This window comes from Rhincodon typus, chromosome 8 (assembly GCF_021869965.1).
Source record: "Rhincodon typus isolate 14 chromosome 8, sRhiTyp1.1, whole genome shotgun sequence".
In the NCBI taxonomy this organism is placed as follows: domain Eukaryota; kingdom Metazoa; phylum Chordata; class Chondrichthyes; order Orectolobiformes; family Rhincodontidae; genus Rhincodon; species Rhincodon typus.
Genome location: NC_063339.1, coordinates 34,288,936 through 34,316,658, shown reverse-complemented (window position 1 = coordinate 34,316,658; position 27,723 = coordinate 34,288,936). Strand labels below are relative to the sequence as shown.

The 27,723-nt window shown below is 38.6% G+C and overlaps 1 protein-coding gene across 1 annotated transcript in view; it reads right to left on the bottom strand.

Annotated features, from left to right (window-relative positions):
* degs2 (delta(4)-desaturase, sphingolipid 2) overlaps positions 1-27,723 on the bottom strand; it is a 63,243-nt gene that overhangs the window by 26,731 nt on the left and 8,789 nt on the right. Inside the window, exon 2 of the mRNA XM_020512633.2 lies at positions 17,794-18,536. Coding sequence (XP_020368222.1) covers positions 17,794-18,536 — 743 coding nt within the window. The remainder of the gene's footprint in view (positions 1-17,793; positions 18,537-27,723) is intronic.

Below are 27,723 nucleotides of genomic sequence, written 5' to 3'. Positions count from 1 at the left end.
TAAAACAAGTTCTTTCTCGTCATTTTCTGAAGAAGGGTCTCGACCTGAAACGTCAGCCTTCCTGCTCCTCTGATGCAGCTTGGCCTGCTGTGTTCATCCAGCTCTACACCTTGTTATCTCAAAAATCTTGGAAATCATTTCCAAAGCAGTGAAAGCACACTCACTGAACGGGTCACATGAGCAAAAGTATTTTGTTTAGACAATAAAGCCACTGTCAGATCTTTAGCATTGAAAGGTTTTCCAGTCTGTTAGTTGTTCAGTCCTGTCATCTCCTGCTGTGCTCATTAACCCAGGCAAGTTTCAGTCAGCCCTGGGAGCCTGTGCACCGACAGATACAGACGCGAAGGTCAAAGATGCAGTTAATTGTCTTTTAGTCTATTTTAATCGCAGAGCTGTCTGTCTCACTCTAATAAATGTGCTCAAGTTAAATGTGGCAATCAACAGATTTTTGCAATGTTTCTGACAGACTAGCATTTTATTGCCTCTTTAACCTCCCATGCACACAGACACTCACCATAGCAGGTTAAAATTTCACCTCTTCACATTCCAGTCTGTCTAGACAAGCCAATGATGTACTCAGCGTAATTTGCCTTTGTTAGTAACAAATAAGTTAGCAAGAAAAAAACTATCCTGACCTGATTCTTTACATGTAGTTATGGAAATGTATCAAGTTCAGGGAAGGTAAATATGACACTACTTGTTACTCGGTCTATGTAGAAACAGCTACTGCACTTTCAAAGTGATTGAATCACATCTTGACATTGACTGGTTATTTGTTATGCTGTTATTCAGAATTGGATAAACAGAAAATTCCTCCAATGAGTCATCTGAAGCCATTTTCTTTGATCCCAGTCACCGGTTCGGTTCCCTAGCCATCCTTCTCCCTCTGAACTATTTGCTGTAACAGACCACTGACCATGCATTGCGCAATATTCTTTACATCACTTAGACAGCCTACCTCCAATTCTGTAAACTCATCTTTCTCGCCTTCGTGCAAATATTTCAATGTTCTCCTTCCATCATTCATAAACTTGGGCACATCCAAAACTTAAAATTAAAGTGACCTGATCTCAGTTTAACTTCTTCAACAGTAAGTATACACAGCATTAGACTAATTTTGAACCAAACTTCAACAGCAAGCACCATTTCCGAGAGCTGCCAGCCAATCAAATGGCTGTCATGGCATCGAATCTTAAACGTTCCCTCCCTGCACCATTTTACCCACACCTCCACCCCAGTCCCTACAGCTGTAAAATTTAACTTAATGATGCAATTCAATTCAGTGTGTGTGTATTATTAGGGAGTAAAAGCATTAAATACAAAAGTGAAGTTCCAAGAATCATCGGTATGGCCTCATGTGGTCGTTCAGTCTAGGCTGCTAGCAAAACATGCCTGTAATTAGAACAAAACTCCTAAGCTTCTCCATGTAACTGTTACAAAAGTTATGCTTTACAGTCACTGGTAGAGTTCTAAGACTGGCTATAAAACCTGTTGTAGATAGTATTTGGACCAAAGATGAGGCTATTAACACATTGGTTTGCCTTTAGTGTCTGCAGGAAAATGATTATACAGTACAGCAACATTAAGCAGGATGCTCCATTTTGATCTTGCTTTGATAGATACAACACTGAATAAATTTTCTTGTTATTTTGGAAGTTTTATGAGCATAAAGGAATTCTACTTTGGCAAATGGTAAACTGCAGCAACATCCAATGTTTGAAAGAATAGCTTTAATTTTAATGCACATCACTTAATTACAGACCAGCAGGACCCAGCATTTCAAAGCTGGCAAACTGTTGGTTAATTTTCCTAGTTTTGTCCTCTATTCCATCTCTCAAGGTTATCCACCTGGTGTTTAGAAAGGAACATCATATGTTGCTTGATAGGTGCTCTCTGATTGAATGCTATTCTACTCAACTATAACTCAATTGTGTCACAATTCAAAACAAAAATTGCTAAGTAACAATCATTATCAATGCAGAAAAAAATTAATGGTTTCTCTTGTACCATCCTACCAGGTTTCTTTTAGTAATCTTAAAGTTTCTGACTCTATGGACCACCAATAAAGTTAGGTTTGAAAAAGATCATAAAATTATTTTATAATATTTATTGAAACTATAATATTACAATTTTTTCTCTGTTTTGTTTTAGAATAAATGCAACAAGTGGCCAGGTTGCCCAATGCATGCTTTACATTGATATCAACCTAATGTTTTTAAGTTGTTCATAGATATGGGCCTTGCTGGCAAGACCAACATTTCTTCATCATCCATTAAATCCTATTTCTAACTTAATAATCATCATTTGTAGTCCAGACTTCAGTATTGTTAGGCTGAGTTTCATCAATTCTTAGCCAATATATGAGCCAGTCAACTTAGCAGAGTAAGTAGAGTTCTCAACATTTCTGAATGAAAACATAGATTAGATTTTCAACTAAGTTCTATTAATTTAGATAAAAAATATAGTTGCTAGAGCTCTATGTTGATGTTCAGTCGAATTAAGGCACCAATCATAATTATCACAACAATATATCCTCAATTTACTAACTCCCTTTTCAGCTACTCTTCAAGTATTCGCTGACTTTAAGTTACTTATTACTCTGTATATGCAATGTTTGGTTGAAAGTAACTTTATGAAAGAAACAATGGTACTTTAGTGTATTTGTAAACGTACAGTCTTATGAAAGGAAAGACTTCCTGCAGTGTTTTTATTCAATTTCATATGTTTTACTTATTCTTAATGTTTTTTCATGCATATTTCAATTCAGAACTCCCTTTGTAATTTGTTATGAATCAATTCCTTACTTTTCATCTTTGGATATTGAGAAATTAAAATAATATTTTTGGAACTAGTGAAAATCACTTCATTTTACACAGTCGTGAGCTTAAATCAAAATGTGGAATTTAACATCACATTTCTGGGTTAAACGTAGTCAAATCACTGCTTATTATTTGAAAATACAGAATATTGATTGCTGAAACCTGAACAGTACACAAGCATAATATAACTATCATGTTTCTATACCAGTGCTATCTTTTAGCTGTCTTTTTAAAATGTCCAAAATATGATCACTTAACGAATTACAGTAATAATTATGGATAGTTGATCTCCTGCATCATTACTCAAAGACAAACTTTAGTGTGTGTCTGCACGTAGATCTTACCTGATCAACGACTGATCAATGCAATTGAGTTAAAAAGCAGCAGTTGCAACAAATAGTTAACTTGCTGTGAAACAGGAAAAGTACTCAATTGGAAGTTATAAATTCCACGCTGATCCCTTAGCTAAGTTGCATTGAATTCCCTGGATGTGTTTTTACTTTAAATTTAGGCTAACTTTTCTGTGAAGAATTTGATGCACTGATACCAAAATACCACGTTTAAGTCTCTTAAGTATCTTTATTAGTGAAAAATTGCTATGTCCATTACTTGCTGGTTTTCTAACTTTCTCTTAGAGTCATAGAGTAATACAGCATGGAAACAGGCCCTTCAGCCTGAACTGGTTGTTGCTGACCATGGTACCCATTCAGCTAGTTCCAATTGCCCACATTTGGTCCACATCCCTCTAAACCCTTCCCATCCATGTACCTATCCAAATGTTTTTTAAATGTTGGTATTGTACCTGCCTCAACCACTTTCTCCAGCCGCCCATTCCATATATGCACTACTGTCTGCATGAAGAAGTTACCCCTCAGGTCCTTCTTAAATCTATCCCCTCTCACCTTAAACCTATGCCCTCTAGTTTTCAATTCCCCATCCCTGGGAAAAAGGACTGTATGTATTCATCCTATCTATGCCCCTTATGAGTTTATACTTCTCAATCAGGTCACCCCTCATTCTCCTACATTCCAAGGGATAGAGTCCTGTCCTGGCCAATCTCTCTCTACAACTCAAGCCTACTAGTCCTGGCAACATCCTTGTAAACCTTCTTTGCACATTTTCCAGTTTAACTATGTCTTTCCTATAAAAGGGTGACCAAAACTGTACACAATACTCCAAGTACAGTTTTATAAAGACTTTTACAATTGTAACATAACGTCCCAACTCCTATACTCAATGCCTCAACCGATAAAGACCAGCATGCTAAATGCCTTCTTCACTCACCTTGCCCACCTGTCTCGACACTTTCAACAAACTATGTACTTGTACTCCTAGGTTCTTCTGTTCCACAATACTCCTCAGGCCCTTACCATTTACTGTGTAAGTCCTACCTCGGTTTGACTTTCCAAAGTGCAAGACCTCACACTTATCTACATTGAATTGCATTTGCCAATTCTCAGCCCACTTCCCCACCTGATCAAGATCCCTCTGTAATTTTTGATAACCTTTTTTGCTATCGACAATACCTCCCGATTTTGTATCATCTGCAAACTTACTACATGTGCCTTGTATATTCACATCCAGATCATTTATATGCTTGTGCTTTCTCTCTCTCTCAACCTAACTTTCAAAAAGGCAATGGAGATTATATACATCTGGAGAACAAAAAAAAAAGTATTAAAATACCAGATTAGGGGGAGAATTAAAACAAGTGAATTGGCAGATAATGTTCAGCATAATTTCAGAAGACGACAAATGCAGTACCTTTTGTTTTGAAAGCTGACACTGGGTAAGTAGAATAAGCACGTTCTAAGACAATACAGGTAAAATGGATTAACAAACACAGAAAAGTTGAAATAAAGAGGTAAAAATACCTCCTAAAATCTTGTACATAAAGACTATAAAAACGTGGGAGTAGAAGTCAGCCAGTCAGCTGACTCTACTCCACCATTCAATAAAATCATGGCTGTTCTGATAAGCCGCAACACCACTTTCCTGCCTTTTCCCTCTAAGCTCTGTTTACCTTCTCATTGAACATCTATCTCAGCCTTGAATATAATTAACAAACCAGCCTTGAAAGCCCTCTGCAGTGAAGAATTCCACAGATTCACTATCCTCAGACGAAATTCCTCTTCATCTCCATCTTAAATGTGCAACTCAGGCATTATGCCCTCTCCTGGGAAACATTCATTCTGCATCTACCCTGAGAAGTCCTCTAAGAATCTTATATATTTTAATAAGGTTACCTTTCAGTTTTCTAAAGCCCAATGAGGGCAGAGCCAACATTTTTAACATCTCCTCATAAGACATCCACTCTCCACCTGGTATCAGCCTAGCAATCCTTCTCTGGACTGCCACCACCAAAACTGTTCGTAATATTATAGTTATGGTCTGACTAGTGCCTGTATAGTTTTATCAAAACCTCCATTCTTCTATACTCCATTCCCTTTGAGAAAAGGCACTGTGCAAGGAAAATCATGTCTCACAAATGTGATTGAGCTTTTTGAGGAAGTAACCAAAAACAATGATGACGGCAGAGTGATAGGCATTGTTTACATGGACTTTACTAAAGTCTTTGACAAGGTTCCACATGTTTGGCTAATTAGCAAAACTAGATCAAGTGGGATTCAGGGAGAGCTTACCGATTAGATACAAAATTGACTTGATAAGAAGAGACAGAGGATGGTGGTGAAGGGTTGTTTTTCAGACTGGAGGCCTGTGGCCAGTTGTGTTCTGGGTCCACCTTTGTTGTCATTTATGTAAACATGATCAGAATTTAGGAGGCATGGTTAGTAAATTTGTGGATTACACCAAAATTGGTGGTATGGTGGATAATGAAAGTTATCCAAGATTATGAAGAGATCTTGATCAATTGGGTCAATGGGCTGAGAAGTGGCAGATGGAGTTTAATTTGAATAAATGTAGTGTATTGCATTTTGGTAAAACAAACAAGGGCAGGACTTATGCAATTAATGGTAGGGCCCTGGGTAGTGCTGTAGAGCATAGAGACTTAAGAGTTCCAGTACATAATTCTTTGGATTTGCATCGCATGTAGACAGGATGATTAAGAAGGCATTTAGCATGCTTGTCTTCATTGTTCAGACCTTTGAGTACAGTAGTTGGGAAGTCATGATGAGGTTGTACTAATATTGGTGAGGCCTCTTTTGGAGTATTGTGTCCAGTTCTGGTCGACCTGCTATAGGGAGGATATTAATACATTGGAGAGAAAAGATTTACCAGGATGTTGCCAGGAATGGAGGGATTGAGTCATAAAAATAGGCTGGATAGGCTGGGACTTTTTTCACTGGAGCATAGAAGGTTGAGGGGTGACCTTGCAGAGCTTTATAAAATCATGAGGGGCATAGATAAAGGTGAATAGCAAAGGTCATTACCCTAGGGTTTGAGAATTCAAAACTTAGGGGCATAGTTTTAAGGTGAGAGGAGAAAAAGGACATAAAAGGCAGCTTTTTTTTTTAAAAAACAGAGGGTGGTTCATATGTGGAATAAACATCCAGAAGAAGTGGTGAACGCAGGTACAGTTATAACATTTAAAAGACATTTGGATAGGTATATGAATAGAAAGGTTTGGAGGGATATGAACCAAATGCAGGCATAAGGGACTAGTTTGATTTGGGAACAAAGTTGGACCAAAGGGCCTGTTTCCATCCTGTATGACTCTATGACTCATGGCTCCATGTAAACTAGCAACATGGTTTTGGAGTTCTTTGGCTTTAATTTTAGGTTTCTGCTCAGAAGCGGGTCAGATATCTACCCCAGGGTGTTATTCCACTCCCAATGACACAGGATTTTTCCCAATCCTTATATAGAAATTTCTATCCCTTGTATTTGCAGAGTGACAGAATTTTACCTTATGTAATATGACAGATGCCTTATTGCATTCTTCAAGCTTATTGAGATGACTCCCATGTAATTCCGACCACTGACACTCTGAATCTTTTCTCATCAGCTCTCGTAGATTTGCTTTGTTTTCTGACATGTGAAGTATGAAAGAGCTCATATACTAGATTAGATAAAAGGAAACATCCATTTTTTGTCAATTGAAGCCTCCATCTGAAAGATAGGTGTGACCGTTTCAGGACTTGCCTTGACTGTATCAGTTCTGAGCACCAAACCCAGAGCACCAGCATGTTGTTACCATCACCATTCATTTGTCTGGGTTTAGTTCAATCCCTCCAGTTTTCTTGGTTCCCTCCATGTCTTTGTGTAGACAGCAGTCATGGAATTTTTCATCAACATTACAAATCTTGATATCATCAAACAAGCCAATTGCTCCTTTGTACCCTTTGTCTGTTTCATCTACTTTCAGCTGGAACACAACTTGACATGCCTTTAACACCAAATGGTACGCACAGATATGTGCCATGTGAAGAGTATTGATCAAGCAAACAGTTATTTTCTATATTTTCAGAATCTACTGTAAATTATTCTAATATTTTTCCTACTGCTGATGTTAGTGTAATGAATCTGTAGTTCCCCATTTTCTCTCTCCTTTGCACTCATAGGGTTATATTTGCCATTTTCTAATCTACAGACACCATTGCAAAATTAATAGAATTTTCAAAGATGATCACCAGTACATCCACTATCTCTATAGCCATCTTTCAACACTCAAGGATGAAGGTCATCAGATCCCAGGAATTTGTCAGCTTTCGGGCCCGTTCATTTCCCTTTAATATTGCTGTATTAAGTAGATTCTATCTGTAGGCTTTGTGACTCTGGTGATTACTTTCTTTTCTTCCATCCCTTGGAGCTCTCTTTCAAACTTTCTGCTATTTTCCATTTGCACAATATATGGGGCATAAATCATTGGTTTCCTGCCTGGATCAATACACAACACCCTCAAAGCATCCATCTCATCAAAACACTCTGGATACATTTGAACCAGACCTTTCTCATTTCGGATTGGAAGCCATTTTTCAATACTCAGTGACAGCTTCTGCCTATGGCTTCCCGAGATCAGGTCAGCTAGAGGATAGCAGGGCCATCTGTTTCAGTAACATGGAACATACAGTTAATACCTTTACCTTGGTGAGTTTCTCTGAATTGGGTCATTCCAATTGGTGAAGTTCAGTTACATCTCATGCGGTCAGCATCACACTGCTCATTTCCAGAGTAGCTCTCTTTGCACAAACATTTTGCCATCAAATCTTCAGGAAAGTTCTTCTGGTATAGTTGAGTGGGATGATGTTACTTTGTGCAGCACTATCAATCTTTGACTTCAGATTTACAGTTGAGGGCTAATTTAGCATCTTCTTGATTTAAATGTTATGTGTTTCTCTGGGAGCTTGCACATACTAACATTACATGCAAGTCCATAGTTCTTATGTCTATTGTAACTCATCATTATTATTACTATTACAGCTAATAAGGAAAACAAATGGAATTTTTGGCATTTAGTAAAGGAATAGAGTATAAAAGTAGGGAAGTGTGGCTGCAACCATACAAGGCATTAGTGAGACCACACCTGGAGTACTGTGTACAGGTTTGTTCCCCTTGTGGAGGGATATTGTTGCACTGGAGGCAATTCTGAGGAGGGTCACTAGATTGATTCCAGAGATTCCAGATTTGTCTGATGAAGAGAGATTGAGCAACTTCAGCCTATAGGCTCTGGATTTTAGGACACTAAGAAGAGATCTAATTGAGGTATATATGATGCTAAAGAGGATTGACAAAGTAGAATTAGAGGAGATGTTTCCTCGTCTGGTGCAATCTAAAATGAGAGGTCATAGTTTTAGAATAAGGGGTAGCAGGTTTAAAACAGAGATGAAGACAAATTACCATTCTCAAAAGGTGTGAATCTGTGGAATTCCTGATCCAAGAGTATAATGGAATGTTGGGTTACAGTAAATTTAAGGAGGTGATAGATCTTTAATCAGTAATAGGTTGAAAGGTGATGGGAGCAGGCAGGAGAGTGGAATTGAGGCCATTGTGAGATCAGCCATGATTATATTGAATTGCTGAGGAGGCTCAAGGGGGAAAATTGCTCCAGCCTGCTCTTAGTTTTTAATGTCCTTATATTTTTATTGTCTTGCAGACTATGGGCACTTTAGCTTTTTGTCTTTCACATTCACCCTGTTGCTCTGCCTCTAGTAACTTATTTATCATATTCTTTCATGGTTCTGCATATCTTTTCCGAGTGATTATCTTTTCCAGAAACACTGCAATTTGATTATATGTAAAACATTTCCTCTGTTAGTAAATTCATGGCCATGAATTCTTGCATATCTTGATCTCTATCTGGTATTATTTCTGTTGATGCTGCTTCAGTAAATGGCCCTGTTTTCTCTTGACTTGATTGCAGGCTAGTTATTGGCTAACTGGCATTTTCATCTGCCTAATTATTGTTGGCAAACATCTCCACTTCTGACCTTTATGATGGAGGGAATGACCCAGCTCATTTTACTGGTTTTTCCTTCTGGGTGGGTCTGCAAAGCCAAATGAAATATGCAAGGGGGACATTTTCAAACAGGACCAGACAGAAGTTGTAGCCCCATTTATTTCCGACTCTCCTTGTCCAATGCAGCCAGCAGTTGTGAAACTACCTGGTAGAAATGTCACCCCGTAAAAGTAATGGTCAATTTATTCACAGGTGACTGGTAATGTTAACAGCCTGTGATATCATAACTTTCTTCTATTTAATCATAACTTTTTGTGTCTCAGGGTGTTTAGAACTCTAAATTATTTGATCTATCAGTCACTTATTCTTAATTTATGTTTGCTGATTCAATTTTTTAAATCTCATTTAGCAATGATCCACAGGTTCACCTGGTCTGGTCTAAAGCTCTAAAATTCACACCAGATTTGATAGAGAAAATAAACAAAGAACTGCGGATGCTGAAAATAAGAAACACAAACACGAATAGCTGGAAAAACTCTGCAGGTCTGGCAGCATCTGTGGAGAGAAAGCTTTCCACAGATGCTGCCAGACCTGCTGAGATTTTCCAGCAATTTCCGTTTGCATGATTGGAATTAATAGCTTGACTTTGGCTTAAGATGGGAGATAGAATTGTTGAAAAATGTTATCTACATATATTCTATCATCCTCATTCCTCTCCCAGCTATTATACAATTGTAAACCTATATCTGCCATCTCTAAAAGGTAGCAACAAACCCTTTAATGGCTTTTAGAAAGCTACTAAACGTCAATTTGCACTTTCATTTCTCAAATATTTCATGTTATAATTAGTTTCCCAATTCATCCTAAGGTGGTGCTGCATATTAACAGCTGTGGTGGTAGCCATTTTGATTTTGCAATTCAATTAGTTGTACTCTCTTTGTGATATTAATACGGTTGGTTAGTTCAATTGGCTGGAGGGCTGGTTTGTAATGTAGAGACATGTCAACAATGTGGGTTAAATTCGTGCACCACCACGAAGGTCACTACTTCTTAACTTCTCACCTCACCTGAGCTGTGGTGATTCTCAGGTTAAACCATCACCAGTTATGTCTCTCTAATGAAAGGACAGCCCCGTGGTCTAGTAAGGCTATGGTGACCTGACATTTACAAATTGGCATTAATGTTTCTCAATCTAATTCTTTGTTTGTAAAGCTTGTGTTTTGCTCTGTATACCCACTGCTATTATGTTCCGTCCTGTGGCTTCTGGAAGTTTGAAACAAGCAGTTCTGGGCACAATGCTGACATCTTCCTGTACTGTTCAAATCTTACCACGTGTTGTGGACCAATACATTTTGTGTTATCACATGGACAGAAGGGCAGTTATGAGTGTTGTGGCATATGCATGTAACATCCACATCTCTTCACAGATCCTCTCTCCCTACAGCAGGAAGCTGCCTCAATGCAGCTCATATGGTAGAGTCATTCTAATGCTGGTAAAATGCCAAGAACATACTAAAATGGCTAGCAATAGGCAAGTTAATTGATTTAGTTGGCTGCCTGCCTCCAATTGATGGGCAACAAGCCATTGCCATTCCTACCACAGGGAATATCTTCCAAAGGATTCTCCGATCTCCAGAGGAATATTCCTTTCTCTTTATTATTAGTAGAAGCTAGATATATCATGTTGATCTGACAGAAGCCTTTTGATAACTAAAGTAAAAGTCTGAGAAACAAATAGAAATATTTCCTGCAGAGACTTCATGGCAATGAATTAACAACCCCAAGGTTCTGAAAGCTGGCTCTTGTTCCTGCTAATAGTATGTAAAACAGATCGTCTGTACAGTTTCAGTTCACTATGGGTTTTATTTTATGGAGCATCCTGAAGAAACGTCAACACAATATTAATTAGGCCTTTTTTAAAAATTTACTCATGGGACAAAAGCCAGCATTTCTAGCCCGTTACCTGTGAATAAACTGACCATTACTTTTACGGGGTGACATTTCTATCAGGTAGTTTCACAACTGCTGGCTGCATTGGACAAGGAGAGTCCTATTTCCTATCTCACTGTCAGATTGCAGAAATATTTAAAATGGTAGCGAAGGATGGTCATCTAAAGATGAAGATTGGAAACTAAGAAAAAAAAAAATCAGACAGAAGCTTATAAATCGGAGTTACTTTTATGAAGAATGGCTGAAAGTCACATAACTTAAGTTGTTATGTTTAGATTCACCCACCAAACTATTCTCAATCTAAACTTATGACCAGTGGAAAAATGCAGTAGATATGTTTACATCCTTAGCAAACAGAAAACAGTGTAATGCTTCTGATTTTACTGTTAAGAAATGACAAAAGTGGTTTGAGAATTAGATCACTGTCTGTTGGACACTGATAAAAGACTTCAGTATTCTATTAAAATTCTAAAGGAAAGATGATCTGTTAAATATCTACAAGGCATTGTCAGACTTAGATTGATTTTTAAAGTCATTGCACAGAGGAATATATCATGGACTTAACGGATTGTATAAAATTTGCTTAAATTCAATTTAGAAATTATTTCTTCAGTGCTCCCATTTAAATTGCTGAATTATGCTCAGGTGTAGCACGTAGATTCATAGAGCTCAGAAAAGGCCCTTTGACCCATTTAGTCTGCACTGACATAACTACCACTAAAGGTGCATTAATCCCAATTCCCTGCACTTGTCCCATATCATTGAATGTTACGTGGTTGGCTCTTGGTATTAACTAGTGTTTAATTCTTATAAAACAGCATCTATTTGAATCAAATGTCTACTACTTTAAAAATAAGAGGGGGAAGTAGTCATTTCTAGCATCCTTGCTGGTGCAAACATGACATTCTGTGATGTCACAAAAGATGGAGGCCTTAATGATTGCATCTTTTCAAGGCACTTCATTTACAGGGTGCAGGCATCAGTACAATATTATGGAAGGAATGAGCATGAAGCTATTTTTAGCTGATCTGACAGACAACAGGATTAGAGTAGCAAGACTAGGCAAATGAGCCCCAGGAATGCCTGGGGAATAGCTAACAGGTGCTACAGATGTGACGCCAAATATCATTATACAATACAATGAACAGCCAAAAGTAAAGCAGCAGAGTTTTTAAAGTGATGTGCAACACAGAGAATTCAGAAGTTGGAGATGATGATAATGATAATAATCAATTTGAGAGAATTGCACCTAGGTCAGGTAACTAGTGCATTACTCAGATTCATTCAATTGTGCCGTATTAGGTAATGATTGCACCTTCACAGTCTGTGGAGCAGATTGATGAAAAATCTTATCTAGATTCACTCAATGGTAAGGATCAAAGCAAGATCAGGGAGCATGAAAGTTCTATTTGTTTCAAGTTCAGAAATGACAACTCACTGAGGTCACTGAAAAGAGTAGTGTTTCCAGGCAAAAAGCCTGGAAAAGCAAAAGCAAAAAAAGACAATATATTGCTACAGATGTAGCTTCTTTGCTGCTGAGCAAGACTTCCACGAGAAAGGCACAAAGGAAACATGGAATAGGTTTTGCAAAGGCATAATGATAACGTCACAGGCCTAACAATCCATAAAGCCAGACTAATGCTCTTGGGGAACTGCAGCCAAAACATTTAACTCGGATTTCTCTCCACAGTTGCTGCCAGACTTGCTGAGATTTTCCAGCAATTTCTGTTTTTGTTTCAGATTTCCAGCATCTGCAGTTCTTTCAGCTTTTTTTGTCTAATGCTCTTCGGACATGGCTTTGAATCCCATCCTAGTAGAAGGTGAAGTTTGAATTCAATTAAAATCTGAAATTAAAAGCTGGACAATTGATGACTATATAAATTTTGTCAGACATCAAAAAAAAACTCATTTGCTTCACTAATACCCTTTAGAGAAGGGAATCTGTCATTGCACCTGGTCGAGCCTACATGCAGCTCCTGGCACAGCAATGTGGGTGACTCTTGGCTGCCCACTCTGTAGTCCTACCAAGCTGCTCAGTTCAAGTGCAAACTGGGTGCAGCAATGAATGCTAACCCAGCCAGCAACACCCATGTTCTGAGTGAATTTAAAAAAAAAAAAAAACGAAATTGATTACAAGTGTTCAGAATTTGAGGAATTAAAAGCAGGTAGTGAAACATCTTACATACTCCTGTAGAATCAAAGAATCCCTACAGTGTGGAAAGAGGCTATTTGGCACATTGAGTCTGCGTTGATCCTCCAAAAAGCATCCCACCAGACTCAAATCTGTACCTTATCCCTGCATTTTTACCATCGCTAATCCACCCGGCCTGCATTTCTCTGGACACTATGGGGCAATTTAGCATGGCCAATCCACCTAACCCGCACATCTTTGGACTGTGGGAGGAAACTGGAGCACCTGGCGGAAATTCACACAGACATGGGGTGACCATGCAAACTCCACACAGTCGCCCGAGGCTGGAATCAAACCTGGGTCCCTGGCATTGTGAGGCAGCAGAGCTAACCACTGAGCCACCGTGCTGCCCACGTAGGCAGACAGTTTGACAGTTATGAGGAACAGAATAACAATCATAAGGGGCTGGATGATGTAGGTAGAACAATACTGACGCACTCTTATACCCAAAAATGACTACCCAGATATTGGAGACTCAGAGATGTACATTCACAAAGGGTCCAGTGACTATGAAAGCAGGCTGTACTCAACTGAACAAAAACATAAGTTGCTGGAAAAGCTCAGCGGGTCTGGAAGTGCCTGTGAAGAAAAAAAGTCAGAGTTAACGTTTCAGGTCCACTGACTCTTCCTCACTTCTGTTTTTGTTCCTGATTTACAGCATCTGCAGTTCTTTCGGTTTGTACTCAACTGGAGATAGGTTCAGCAATGTTCTACTGGTATCACAAAGCAAAACTCTCAGCATTCTACATGATGTATGTTTTAGATTTTCTATTGAGATTTGAGCAAATTGTTATAAATAAGATTAATGGAGAATCATAGAATGGTTATAGAAAAGGAAACTATTACATCTGCACCTGCTCTCTGAAGAACGAGTTCACCTCGTGCCAATTCCTTGCTTTTTCCCTGTCAGCCTACAAATTTTTCCTTTTCACAAATGATCTTATGGGAATTGGATCATTAAGTGCAGGAGCAGAAACAGGCTATTTAGCCCAACAAATCTGTTCCACCATTCATGGAGATCATGGCTGATCTGATAATCCTCAATTTCATTTTCCTGCCATTTCCTCGTAACCCTTGATTCCCTTACTGATTGACAGGTTTTTAATGTCATCCACAAATATACATAACAATCCAACCTCGTCAACCCAGTGTGGCAGAAAATACCACAAATTCACTAATATCAGAGAGAAGAATTGCCTCATCTCTTTCTTATGTTCTTATTCTAAGATTATGCCCTTTGCTCCGAGACTCTCCCATAAAGGGGAAAAAACCCTCTCCAAACATACCCTGTCAAAACCCCGTAAGAATCTTAAGATAAACAGAAATTGCTGGAGAAACTCAGCAGGTCTAACAGCATCAGTGGAGAGAATGCAGAGTTAACATTTCAAGTCTCAATAAGATCACCTGTCATTCTTCTAAACTCCAATGACTACAGATCCAATCTGCTCAACCTCTCATAAGACAGTGCCCCCTTACTCAGGATTGGCCTACTGGATTGCCTCCAGTACCAGTATTTCTTTTAGACAAGTGAACCAAAAATTAGTATTTGAACAGTATTCCAACTGTGATCTAATTAGTGCTGTGTATATTTTTAGTAAAACCTCCCTAATTTCATACTCCATTCCCTTTGAAATAAAGGTCAATAATCCATTTGGCTTCCTTATTACCTGCTCAATTTTTATGCTAGCTTTTTGAGATTTAAGCACAAGGACTCCCAAATCTCCTTGTGCTGTGGCTTTCTGCAGTCCTTCTCCATTTATATAATCACCTCCTTTATTCTTCAATCTTAGAGCCACACATTTAGCTCCTTGACTTCATCTACCCTACGCAGTTTGCTTATGGTTCAGGCAGTAATCCAGAGATTATTCTGCATTTATAATTTAGATACTAAATGTTCAAAGTCTCTCAGTATATCCTCCTTTCTAGTTCTGTCAATGTCGTTGGATCCAGTTGGCATCATCCATATTGGCACTATCTCTCCCATTCCATGTTCCCTTTTGAAAGCCTCAAATGATGCTGCCTCATCCCATTCTCAGGCAGTACATTCCAGATTTGAATCACTCTCAGTATAACAAAAAGTGTAGAATTTTCCCAGCCCCTGAATGATGTGGGCAATGGTGAGACATTTGGGAACATTTGGTGAGATTGGGAAGATTAGATTCTTGAAATCAGAGAAAATTAAGGCTCACTTTGCATCCAAAGTTCAATGGCAAGATAAAATTCTTTTCAGTGACCAGTGAAAGGACTATTTGCATATACTAACATTTCATATTACCTATTATCACCTCATTTGTACTCAGTTTGCTATTCTGTCACGTCTACAATTCCCAACATGATAGCCAGTTGGATGCTTGGTAACTCCAGCTCATTGCTTGCTCCTCTGGGCTTTCATCCTGGTGATCAGTCCTCAACATTTCAGGGCATGCTCCAATGGTAGGGAGTGCCTGGGTCTTGCTTTAATAGAACTTGGCATTGGACATGCAGTAGCCTCACCACATTGTCATGGCACATTTCTGTCTCACTTTCAGTACAGTGCTCCACTTCAACCCTGCACTTTGGAGCAGTGCATTGTATTGTAAAAGCTGTATCTGCTTTGAAATATTGATGTGTTTTTATTTGGTACTTCCTAGTCCTCTAATTGTTATGGTACTACATTGCAAATATAGTCCTAATGTTACTTGCATTAAAAAAAGATAAAGACTTAGAAATAACATTTTGGAAATTATTCAGTTTGTTTGAAAGTAGATTTTGACTTTTGAATTTTATATTTTAGCACCTGAAACCCAAATCTAATTGTTCAACCTATAAATAAAGTGTCAACATTCACATACCTTATGTTTAATAAATCCTAAAAGTAAAGCAAAGAAATTGATTTTTTTTATTGGCACTGTTAAAGTAACTGTACATTGTGCGTCCACAACTGTTACTGAGATATATGTAACAAAGTCAGTTTGTTCCCACTTTTCCTATTTCACCATCTTATCAAAGAAACATTGTCATTTATTGTCCATTGTCTGTTTTTAGCATCACAACATGAATGATGTCATTTGCAACACATTAATGTGGTTTGAGTGGCAACAAGGAAAGATCAAAAAGAAAAATTATAAAAATAATCTAGAATAATTCTGTAAAAACCATAATGCAATTGTTAACCCAGCAGCATGTATCAGCCTTCCAAATAATCAGTGTTGTTCAACCAAATTTGAGTTTTTGTAGCAGTGCTTTTCAGAAACTGGGGCTCATTCCAAATGAGCCACTGAGAACAATGAGGCCTCTTAAAATGGCAAAAAGTATGATTTAAAGAAAGTGAATGTCCAATAGCTGTCATTTATTGTGCATTCACTGCCAATAGGAAAATCTTGGGTATATTAAACAAACAATAATAAAATATAAGCATGAGAAAAAAATTACAAGTCTTTGATCATTACTAGTCGTTTTTAATAATTTGAATTGTAAGATGGTCCATATTAACCATTTAGAGCTGTACATAGAAATACTTACACACTAGTGACATTGTAGGATTAATTATTGGGAATAAAATATTGACCCTGATTTTAATAAATAACAGTACAGGTCGAGGGCTCTGTGACCTACTCCTACTTCTTTTCCTCTGAAAAATCATTGTATAGCAGATAAAAATGTTATACTCTACACTCTCAAAAAGTTTTTCTCTTCTTTTATGCCAAAGTTCAATAATAATTTCTTAACCAAGTCGGGTGATAAATTTAGATATCAGACAGAGCTATAAAATAGGCTAGAGCAGCCAAACATGGCAATAACCTCAATTATCACATATTTTGGCTGTGAGAATTCAGCTATTTGATTTAAACCATCTTAATTTCAACACTTGGGCTTTGAAATTAAAAATAAACACTTTCAACTTTAATAAGTTGTAATTGTAAGTACACATAATATAATAATATTAATGAAAATTATATTAAAACAAACCCTTTGTGCTGGCCACTATGGAAATATACTTAACCAAGATGTTGAAATTCCTTTTAGTTGATGTATAGATCTCTGCAAATCTAATGACGTCAGTGGGACACAGCTATCCTTTTTATGGTTAGAAGTTGGATTGTTATAGTGCTTTCTATATTGCTATATTGCTCCAGTGTTTCCTTGAAAGTGCTGACTCATGTTGGGGTGTAGCAGCCTGTTTGCAGCTGAGATCATAGGACCAGCGTAGAAGGGTCTAGGCCTTCCTGCTCCTCTGATGCTGCTTGGCCTGCTGTGTTCATCCAGCTCTACACCTTGTTATAGCAGCAACACAGATTGATTTAACCTTCCCTGTAACCTGGGACACTCCAGTAAACTTTAGTCCCTTCATTGTTATCTTAATAAAGCGCATCTACCGCAACAAATATAATGTCATAAACCAGGGATCTTCCTGCACTGTACAATTCAGTACCACCCCATACGATGCATTTACTCATTCAGCTAGCAGGGAGCCCGAAATTTATTTCTCTACTTACCAAAGGTAGTTTGCTGCCAGGAATACTGGGAAAGTCATGGTGTTCAACATGGTATCCAACATTGAAGGTTATCCAGTTAAGAGGACCATAATACGAGTAGGTTTCATGCCCCTTCAGAAACATGTAATGCTCAGCAATGAAATGTCCAGAGATTGGATGAATGCCCATACATAGAAGTGAGCCTGCCACCAAGTACACTATTGGTTTCAGGCCCCACAGGTAGTAGATGAGAAAATCGTATGCAAACTGCACCACAGCATTCAACACCTCTAACCTTGTAATGGGTTTAGGGTTAACATAAAGGGGCCTAAGTGCATAAAAAAGTGGTTGGAGAATCAGCCAAATTGTTTTGCGAAATGGAGTGCAGAAGAACCATCCTTCCATATCCGTTGGGATGTCTACATCTAAGCCATCGCCTCCCAGGTATCGATGGTGATCGATGTGGTATTTCTTGAATGATGCAGAATATGGCATCCCAATTGGTAGATTAGCAAACATTGCAAACAATCGGTTCCATTTTGCCAGCTTATTGCCAAATGCAACGTTATGAGAGATATCGTGAATGGCTAGAGTCAATGAGTGGTTGACAGCTCCTCCAAAGACATAAGACCAGAATACAATCCATTTCCAAGACAAATCTTTCACAAAGAAGCATGCAATGGTCTGTGTAAGGACCATTCCAAACACAATCCATTTTAGATTAGGATCTGGTCCCATCAGTGATTTGATCTCTGGATACTTAGCTGCAGAACAAACACAAAATATAACAAATATTAGCGAGTTAAATTCCAACACATGTAATGATGAAACACAAAAATATTACATACAGTGTGGTATATCATAACAACAGTAATGTTTATTTATTACAATGTGACCCAAGGTGCTTCACAGAAGCGTTATTTAGAGCCACAAAGGCAGATATTAGGATAGATGACCAAAAGGTGTAGGCTTTAAGCAATCTCATAAAAGGATAATATAGAGATAGAGAAGCACAGTGGTTCGGTATAATTTCAGTACAGCTCAGTGCTATTAAGACTATTGTATAGTTTTGATAAAATATACTCAATTCGGAGTGTGTCACCCCAGATACGAAGGTTTTATTGAATTGTGAATTTTGCTAGTGAGAGTTAATTGCTATTTAATCACAAGTAACTTCAAATTTCAACCAACGTTAATCCAGCCTGTGTCTTTGAATTAGAAGAGTTTGAACCCATATAATTCAGCGGTTGCAGGCTAGAGCTCCAACTCGGCATTCTGGATTGACATCCATTGAGTATTTTATATTCAGTGACATTTGTGGCTTTCCTTATCATATGGCTTAAGAGAGCCCATAAAATCCAAGACTAACTAGAAGTTGGCATAAATATCACAGTATTGTAAAGCCGAGCAGGGAATTTTTTTTGAGAGGTACTAGAGTTCAGGAAGAGATGACTTAATTCCCATACCTTTACTGTCTCCCACCAAAAAATAATACAGATGAACTAAGAGACAGTAGGTGGGAGCAACCACCTACTTCGCAAAACAATTTTGTGAGAGGCATAAATAAATTATTCCCAGCAAATGAAGTTAGCATGGCCTTCAGGCAATTGGAAAGGGGATGGAGGAAAAACATGGGGAAGTGGAGGGTCAAGATTTCAAACAAAGATTGAACACAGGAACAGGAGTTGGCCATTCAGCCCATCAAGACTACTCCAACATTCAATGAGACCAAAGCCAATCATTTACATTAATGCCACCTTCCCGCACTAGTTCCGTGTGCTTTGATGACATTAGCCTCCAGAGAGCTATTGATTTCTATCTTGAACGTGTTCAATGATTGAGGATCCGTAAGTCTCTGGGGGAGAGAATGCCAAAGATTCAATACTCTCCAAGTAAAGAAATTTCTCCTTATCTCAGTTTTAAGTGGCCTATACCTTAGCCTAAGGTTGTGACCCTGTTCTAGACTCATCCACCAGAATAAACACCTAATCTACATCCACCCTGTCACACCCTGTAGGAATTTTGCAAGATTTAATTAGATTGCCTGTCAATCTTCAAAATCTCTATGGAATACAGTCCCGGTCTCCTCAAGCTTTCCTCATAAATCATTCCTGTGTACTGAGCATAAATCAGATGAACCCCAATTGCATTCCCACTAAAGCAAGTATATCCTTGTTTAGACAAAGGGACCAAAACTGTACATAACACGCCAGCTGTGATCTCACCAAGACTCTAAACAACTGTATAAGACATCTTTATACATGATCTCAAATCCTGTTACACTGAAGACCGACGTTGCTTTTGCCTTCTTAAATACTTGCTGCTCCTGTATGGAAGCTTTCAGAGACTTGTGAACAAGGACACCAAAGTTCCATTGAACACCAACACTTTCCAACCTTTCATCATTTAAGAAATATTCCTTCTTTCTGCTTTTTTTTTTAAAATATACCAACGTGAATAACTTCACATTTTTCCAACTTCTTTTCCATTTGCCATGTTCTTGCCCACACACTTAGTCTGTCCATGTTCTCCTGAAATCTCCTTGCATCCTCCTCATAACTTAGATTCTCAACCAGTTTACTGTCATCAGCAAACTTTAAACTATTACAATTGATCCCCATATCAAAATTATTTTAAAAAGGTTATGAATAGTGGAGGACCTAGCACTGAACCACCCCTAGTTACAGTCTGTCTGAGAAATATCTGTTTATTCCTGCACTCTGCTTTCCATTTGTCAACCAATTCTCAATCTATGTGAGCATATTTTTACCAATCCCATGCATTCTAATTTTATTCACTAAGTTCTTGTGTCAGACCTCATCCAAAACTTCTTAAAATCCAAATGCACATCGCTGCTTCTTCACTATCAATGCTACAAATAATGCCCTCAACAAATGTCAACAAGTTTGTCAAATATGATTTCCTTTTTATAAATCCATGTACACTCTTTTCAGTTTTATTATTTGTTTCTAAATGTCTGGTTATCACATTCTTTACAACAGATTTCAATACTTTCCATAACCACTGACATCAAAACTGGAGAACAGCTTTGTAGTTTTCCATTCTCCCACTTCCTCCCTTTGAAAACAATGGGGTTATGTTAGCTATTTTTCAGTCTGCAGGAACTGTTCCAGAATCAACGCAATTTTGAATGGTAACCACCAATGCATTTCTAATCTTTATCACCAACTCCTTCAGCACTCTCAAAATCATCTGATTGCTCAGCTTTCAATCCAGTTAATTTTTCAACAACTATTTCTTCTTTTTTTGCTCTGTTTCAAACACCCATTGATTACTTAGTATTTCTGAAAGATTTTCTATATCTTCTTCAATGAAGATAAATGCAATATAACCATTTACTTTATCTTCCATTTCCCTGTTCTCCACTAGAAGTTCTCAAGTCTCCATTGTAACAGGACCACATTTGTCCTAATCGTTTCCCTTTCACATACCTAAGGAAGCTTTTACAGTCTGCCTTTATGTTTCTCACTAACTTGTATTCATGTTGTTTTCCCTTTCTTTATCAAATTGCAGTCCTCCTGTGCTGGAACGTAAATTACTACCACTCCTTTAGCTTATCACTCCTTGTGGCTTCCTTGTAAGCAACATCCATTAATCTAATTTTTAAACTTATTTTGTTAGCCATTGTTGATTCACCTTTCACTTTGGGTGTTTAAGCCCTAGAGCAATTTATATCTCATAGAATCATAGAATCCCTACAGTGTGTAAGTAGGCCATTCAGCCCATCAAGTCCACACTGACCCTTGGAAGTGCATCCCACCTAGACCCACCCCCCTCCATACTAGCCCTGCAACCCTGCATTTCACATGGCTAACCCACCTAACCTGCAATTTTCTGGACACTGGGGGCAATTTAGCATGGCCAATCCATCTAACCTGTACATCTTTGGACTGTAGGATGAAACCATAGCACCTGGAGGAAACCCAAGAAAACATAGGGAGAACGTGCAAACGCCATGCAGATCTGTTGCCTGAGGCTGGAAATTGAACCCAGGTCCCTGGTCCTGTGAGGCAGCAGTGCTAAACATTGAGCCACCATGCTGTCCTGTAGATATCTGCTGTAGAGTATGTATATTATGATAATACTACAATCACTTCCTCTTTAATATCAAATACCTTTGTGTATTTTCCCAATCTGCCATTGCCGATTCACTCTTTATAGTTTCCTTTGTTCATATTTAAGACCCTTGGTTTCAGAATGAACTATATTGCATTTATAGAACAAAAAGAACAAAGAAAATTACTGTACAGGAACAGGCCCTTTGGCCCTCCGAGCCTGCACCGACATGCTGCCCATCATAACTAAAACCCCCTACCCTTCTGGGGATCGTATCCCTCTAATCCCATCCTATTCATATATTTGTCAAGATGCCCTTTAAAAGTCACTATCGTATCTGCTTCCACAACCTCTCCTGGCAGTGAGTTCCAGGCACTAACCACCCTCTGTGTAAAAAAAAAAAATTGCCTCGTACATCAGCTTTAAACCTTGCCCCTCGCACCTTAAACCCATGGCCCCTGGTAACTGACTTCCACCCTGGGAAAAAGGTTCTGACTGTCCAGTCTGTCCATGCCCTTCATAATCTTGTAGACCTCTATCAGGTCACCCCTCAACCTCCGTCATTTCAATGAGTACAACCCAAGTTCCTCCAACCTTTCCTCATAGCTAATGCCATCCATACCAGGCAACATCCTAGTAAATCTTTTCTGTACGCTCTCCAAAGCCACCACATCCTTCTGGTAGTGTGGCGACCAGAATTGAACACAATATTCCAAATGCGGCCTAACTAAGGTTCTATAAAGCTGCAAGATTACCTGCCAATTTTTAAACTCAATGCCCTAGCCAATGACGGCAAGCATGCCATATGCCTTGTGACTACCTTTTTCACCTGCGTTGCCACTTTCAGTGACCTGTGTACCTGTACACCCAGATCCCTCTGCCTACCAGTACTCTTAAAGGTTCTGCCATTTACTGTATATTTTCCAAAACAGATTACCTCACATTCTTCTGGATTAAACTCCATCTGCCATCTCTCTGCCCAAGTCACCAACCAATCTATATCCTGCCGTATCCTTTGACGATCCTCAATCGCTATCCGCAATTCCACCAACCTGTGTGTCATCAGCAAACTTACTAATCAGACCAGTTACGTTCTTCTCCAAATCATTTATATACATTACAAACAGCAAAGGTCCCAACACTGATCCCTGAGGAACGCCTCTAGTCATGGTCCTCCATTCAGAAATGCACCCTTCCACTGCTACCCTCTGTCTTCTATGACCGAGCCAGTATTTTATCCATCTTGTAAGGTCACCTCTGACCCCATGTGACTTTACCTTCTGTATCAGCCTGTCATGAGGGACTCTGTCAAAGGCCTTACTGAAGTCCATGTAGACAACATCCACTGCCCTACCCTCATCGATCATCATTTCCTCAAAAAACTCAACCAAGTTAGTAAGACATAACCTCCCCTTCACAAAACCACGTTGCCTCTTGCTAATACACCCATTGAATTCCAGGTGGGAGTAAATCCTGTCTCGAAGAATCCTCTCCAATAATTTCCCTACCACTGACATAACGCTCACCAGCCTGTAATTAGCTGGATTATCCTTGCCACCCTTCTTAAACAAAGGAACAACATTGGCTATTCTCCAACCCTCTGGGACCTCCCCTGTAGCCAGTGAGGATACAAAGATTTCCCTCAAGTCTCCAACAATTTCCTCCCTTGCCTCTCTCAGTATTCATCAGGCCCTGGGGACTTGTCTACCTTAAATGTTTTTCAAGACCCCCAATACCTCCTCCCTTTTGATCTCAACATGACCCAAACTATCTACACATCCTTCCCCAGACTCATCATCCACCAAGTCCTTCTCTATGGTGAATACTGATTTAAAGTACTCATTTAATACCTCACCCATTTCCTCTAGCTCCACACATAAATTCCCTTCCCTGTCCTTGAGTGGGCCAACTCTCTGCCTGGCTACCCTCTTGCTCTTTATACATGTATAAAAAGCCTTGGTATTTTCCTTAATCCTGTTGGCCAATTACTTTTCGTGACCCCTTTTAGCCCTCCTGACTCCTTGCTGGAGTTTCTTCTGACTTTCTTTCTATTCCACCCTTGCTTTGTGTGTTTTCAGCCTCCTAACCTTGATAAATGCTTCCTTTTTCTTTTTGATTAGGCTCACTTACCTTCCCAGGATGCTCCCTTTCCCTTTGTTTCTCGTCCTCACAGCAGTGTCTGTGTGCTTTTTTTTTAAATAGACGAATGTGAAATTCCAGTATATTATCATCACTATTTCCCAAAGGCTCCTTTACAGAAAGATGATTCATTATCCCTTTCTTATTATTCAACACTAAAAATTGATAGAGCACAATCCTAGTTGGCTCCTCAATGTGCTACTCCAGAAATCCATCTTGTACACATTCCAGGAATTTATCTTTGACAGCATTATTGCTGATTTGGTTTACCCAGTCGAAATGAGGTTGGCCATTATCGTTGTATGGTCCATGATGCGTGCATCTCTAATTTCCTGACTTATATCATGCTCAAGATTATCACTACCTTTTGGTAGCCTATAGACAGCTTATAGTAATATTTCCTGCCCCCTGCTGTTTTTTCAGCTCCATTCAAACTGTCTTTACATCTTGATCCTTACTAATGTACTGATTTTGTCCCTCATTAAAGTTTCCTTGCTGACCCAGAAGGAACTTGAGGATTTGTTTTTAAAAGTACTTGCCTGCAATTTGTTTGGGTGCTGACTGTTGCCCACTTTTGCTGAGCTTTATTATCATGTTAATCTTTCAATCCCCAGAAATGAAATTTGTTGTCAAGTATTCTCACTATGGATTCTGGTTAACACAGAAATAAAGAAGTGGTGGGTGTGAAACACCAACTGCAGCCCCACCCCAGGTTAAAATCCAGACATCAGTGTGTGCCAATCCAGCTATAAAGACACTCACGAGCACAACCCTTTAGTTTATTTTGTAATAATGGCATAAGAGAGAGAGAGCACCATTCTCCCATTCCACTTCCCATGCAAACACAGACACACACAAGATATCTATCAAAAAATGTGTCATAGAATATTCAACGAACTACAGCATTTGTGTTGTGTCAGCTAGACTTATTTGTTTGTGTGCATTCTATTCCTGTTCTCTTAAATAGTTCCCAAAACTAGTGCACAGTGTGATTATTAAAATTCTAATCTCATAAACCATCACAAATTTGCAACACTGAACATACAAATGATTACAAACTTTACTTCCTCTCCACAGATGTACCTTCACCTTTTTTGAAACCAATCAACCAGAGAATATCAAAGTTTGATAATTACTAACTACTTTTAATATAGGTGAATACTTAACACTAAGTGTAAGCTATTATTTTTGACTCCAGAACAATTGTTTGTTTTGAATGGTATAAGTTGATGAAGTAACCTTAAACAAATTTGAGGAGGAATGTAGTTTGAATTTCAGAGTTCATATACACCAAAAGAGTGACCAGTAATTTGATGGGGAGGGGATAGAAGCAGCAGGAATTGCATCTTCTTTTAGAAATATTTAACTGTAGTATAAATTAACACAATTAGGAATGGTTTGCAAATACATAGTACCTTTCATTACCTAAAGAGATTCGAGAGGGTTTGTGAAACAGTGAGTGTTGTCATGTAGGAGACTCTGCAGCCAATTTGCACACAGCAAGGCCCCAGATACAGCAATGTAATAATGGCCAGATTATCTGTTTTAGGAACACTGATTAAGGGATAAATATTGTAGAGGACACCAGGGAGACCCTCCCTGCTCCTCTTTAAACTACTACTTCGAGATCCTTTATTTACATTGAAGAAAGCATATGGATTCTTGGTTTAACATCTTGCCAGATGGAAAGCATTTCCCAAGTTGGAGTTTTAGCCTAGATAAATCTGTTGAATAGGAGTTGAACCAGAGTATTCTCATTCAGAGAAACAAATGTCATCAGAGTCTCACTATTCCTTCCAAACATCCCCTGTCTTAAAATAATGGAACTGAATCGATTCCAACAGGGATTTCTGACAGAAATGAGAATAGTCATGGGAGAACTTCATAATAAAGAAAGAAGTTCAGAATTGGAAGATAAATCAGAAAGAACAAATGGATTGAGGACCTTTTTTTGGGTACCAATATTCTCCTACAAACAAATGGAACTGTTAACAATAAAAGCCGAAAGAACTGTGGATGCTGTAAATCAGAAACAAAAACAGAAATTGCTGTAAAAGCTCAGCAGGTCTGGCAGCATCTGTCAAGAGAAATGTTAACTCTGATTTCTCTTCACAGATGCTGCCAGACCTGCTGAGCTTTTCCAGCTATTTTTGATTTTGTTTTTGAACTATTAATAATAGCAGCTAGTGTGGAAATCGTAAGGAAATAGAAAGACAAAAATTGAGTTTTGTGAAGGAAATAAATTAGAAAAATCATGGGTGAAGATAACAGTGGAACTGCAGGGAGATGAAGATTAAGATTAGAATGTATGTGGTACTGGGAAGACTTCCCCCAGAACTATCTCCAGTGCTTGGTATTCTCTCTTCATCCCATTGATAGTACTGGAGCTAGCATTGAATATATGGTCTGTCCAGAGGTTTGCCCATACCTTCCTTTCACTAGTGCTGAACTGGTTTTGCTATAAAGTTAAGCATTCCATTTGCTGCGGTTGCTGCTCTGAAGAGATTGGACACGTTGAGAGTTCAGTCTCACTTGGGTCTTATTCAGTTTTCTCATTAGCTGATTCATAGAGTTCAGGTTCAATTTTCTCTTCCATATGCAATACTTCCTTTATTCATTCACAGGATGACAGCGTTGCTGGTGAGGCAGCATTTATTGCCCATCCCTAATTGCCCAGAGGGCAGTGAAGAGTTAACCACATTGCTGGGTCTAGAGTCACATGTAGGCCAGACCAGGTAAGGATGGCAGTTTCCTTCCCTAAAGGACATTAGTGAACCAGATGGATTTTTCTGACAATCGACAATGGATTCACGGTCATCATTAGATTCTTAATTCCAGATATTCATTGAATTCAAATTCCATCATCTGCCATGGTGGGTTTCGAATCTGGGTCTCTGGAGTAACAGTCCAGCGAGAATACCACTAGGCCACTGCTTCCCCCTAATACTTTACAGTCTTTAGCATAGAATTTCCTCTGCTATTGCTCTTTCTACTCACACATTTTCTGAACTCATTTTGTATTTTATATAAACTCAATTGTCCCTCCTAGTTTGGAGTCATCAAAAAGAAATGTACATTGATTGTCTGAAATGATGATGTAAGTTATAAACTATGATTATAAATTTTCAGGCATAAACATCAGAATTCCAAATTAACGGCAACAAAACAACAGTGACTTGCATTTATGTAGTACCTTTAAAATAGTAATATATCCCAAGTTGTTTCATACGAAAATTACCAAATAAAATTTGACACAAAGCAATGTAAGGAAATATTAGGGCTGGTCACAAAAAGCTTAGTCAAAGTGATAGGATTTTAAGCAATATCACATAGGAGCAAAGAGAGAAAGACAGGCAGAGAGCATTAGGGAAGGAATTCCAGACCTATGGAAATGACAAGTGCTCGTAGTGGAGCATTTAAAAATTGGAAATTCTTCACAGCCGATAACTAAAGGAGCACAGGTGTCTCAGAGGTTTATAGGGGTCGAGGAAATTACAGAGATGGGAGGATTTCAAACAATGGATGAAAACTTTAAATCATGCCCTTGTTTAATCACAGTCCATATCAGTTACCAAGGATAAAGGTAGTAGCTGATTAGAGATAGTAGGAACTGCAGATGCTGGAGAATCCGAGACAACAAGGTGCAGGCTGGATGAACACAGCAGGCCAAGCAGCATCATAGGAGCAGAATTGCTGTGTTCATCCAGCCCTGCACCTTGTTGTCTCGGATTCTCC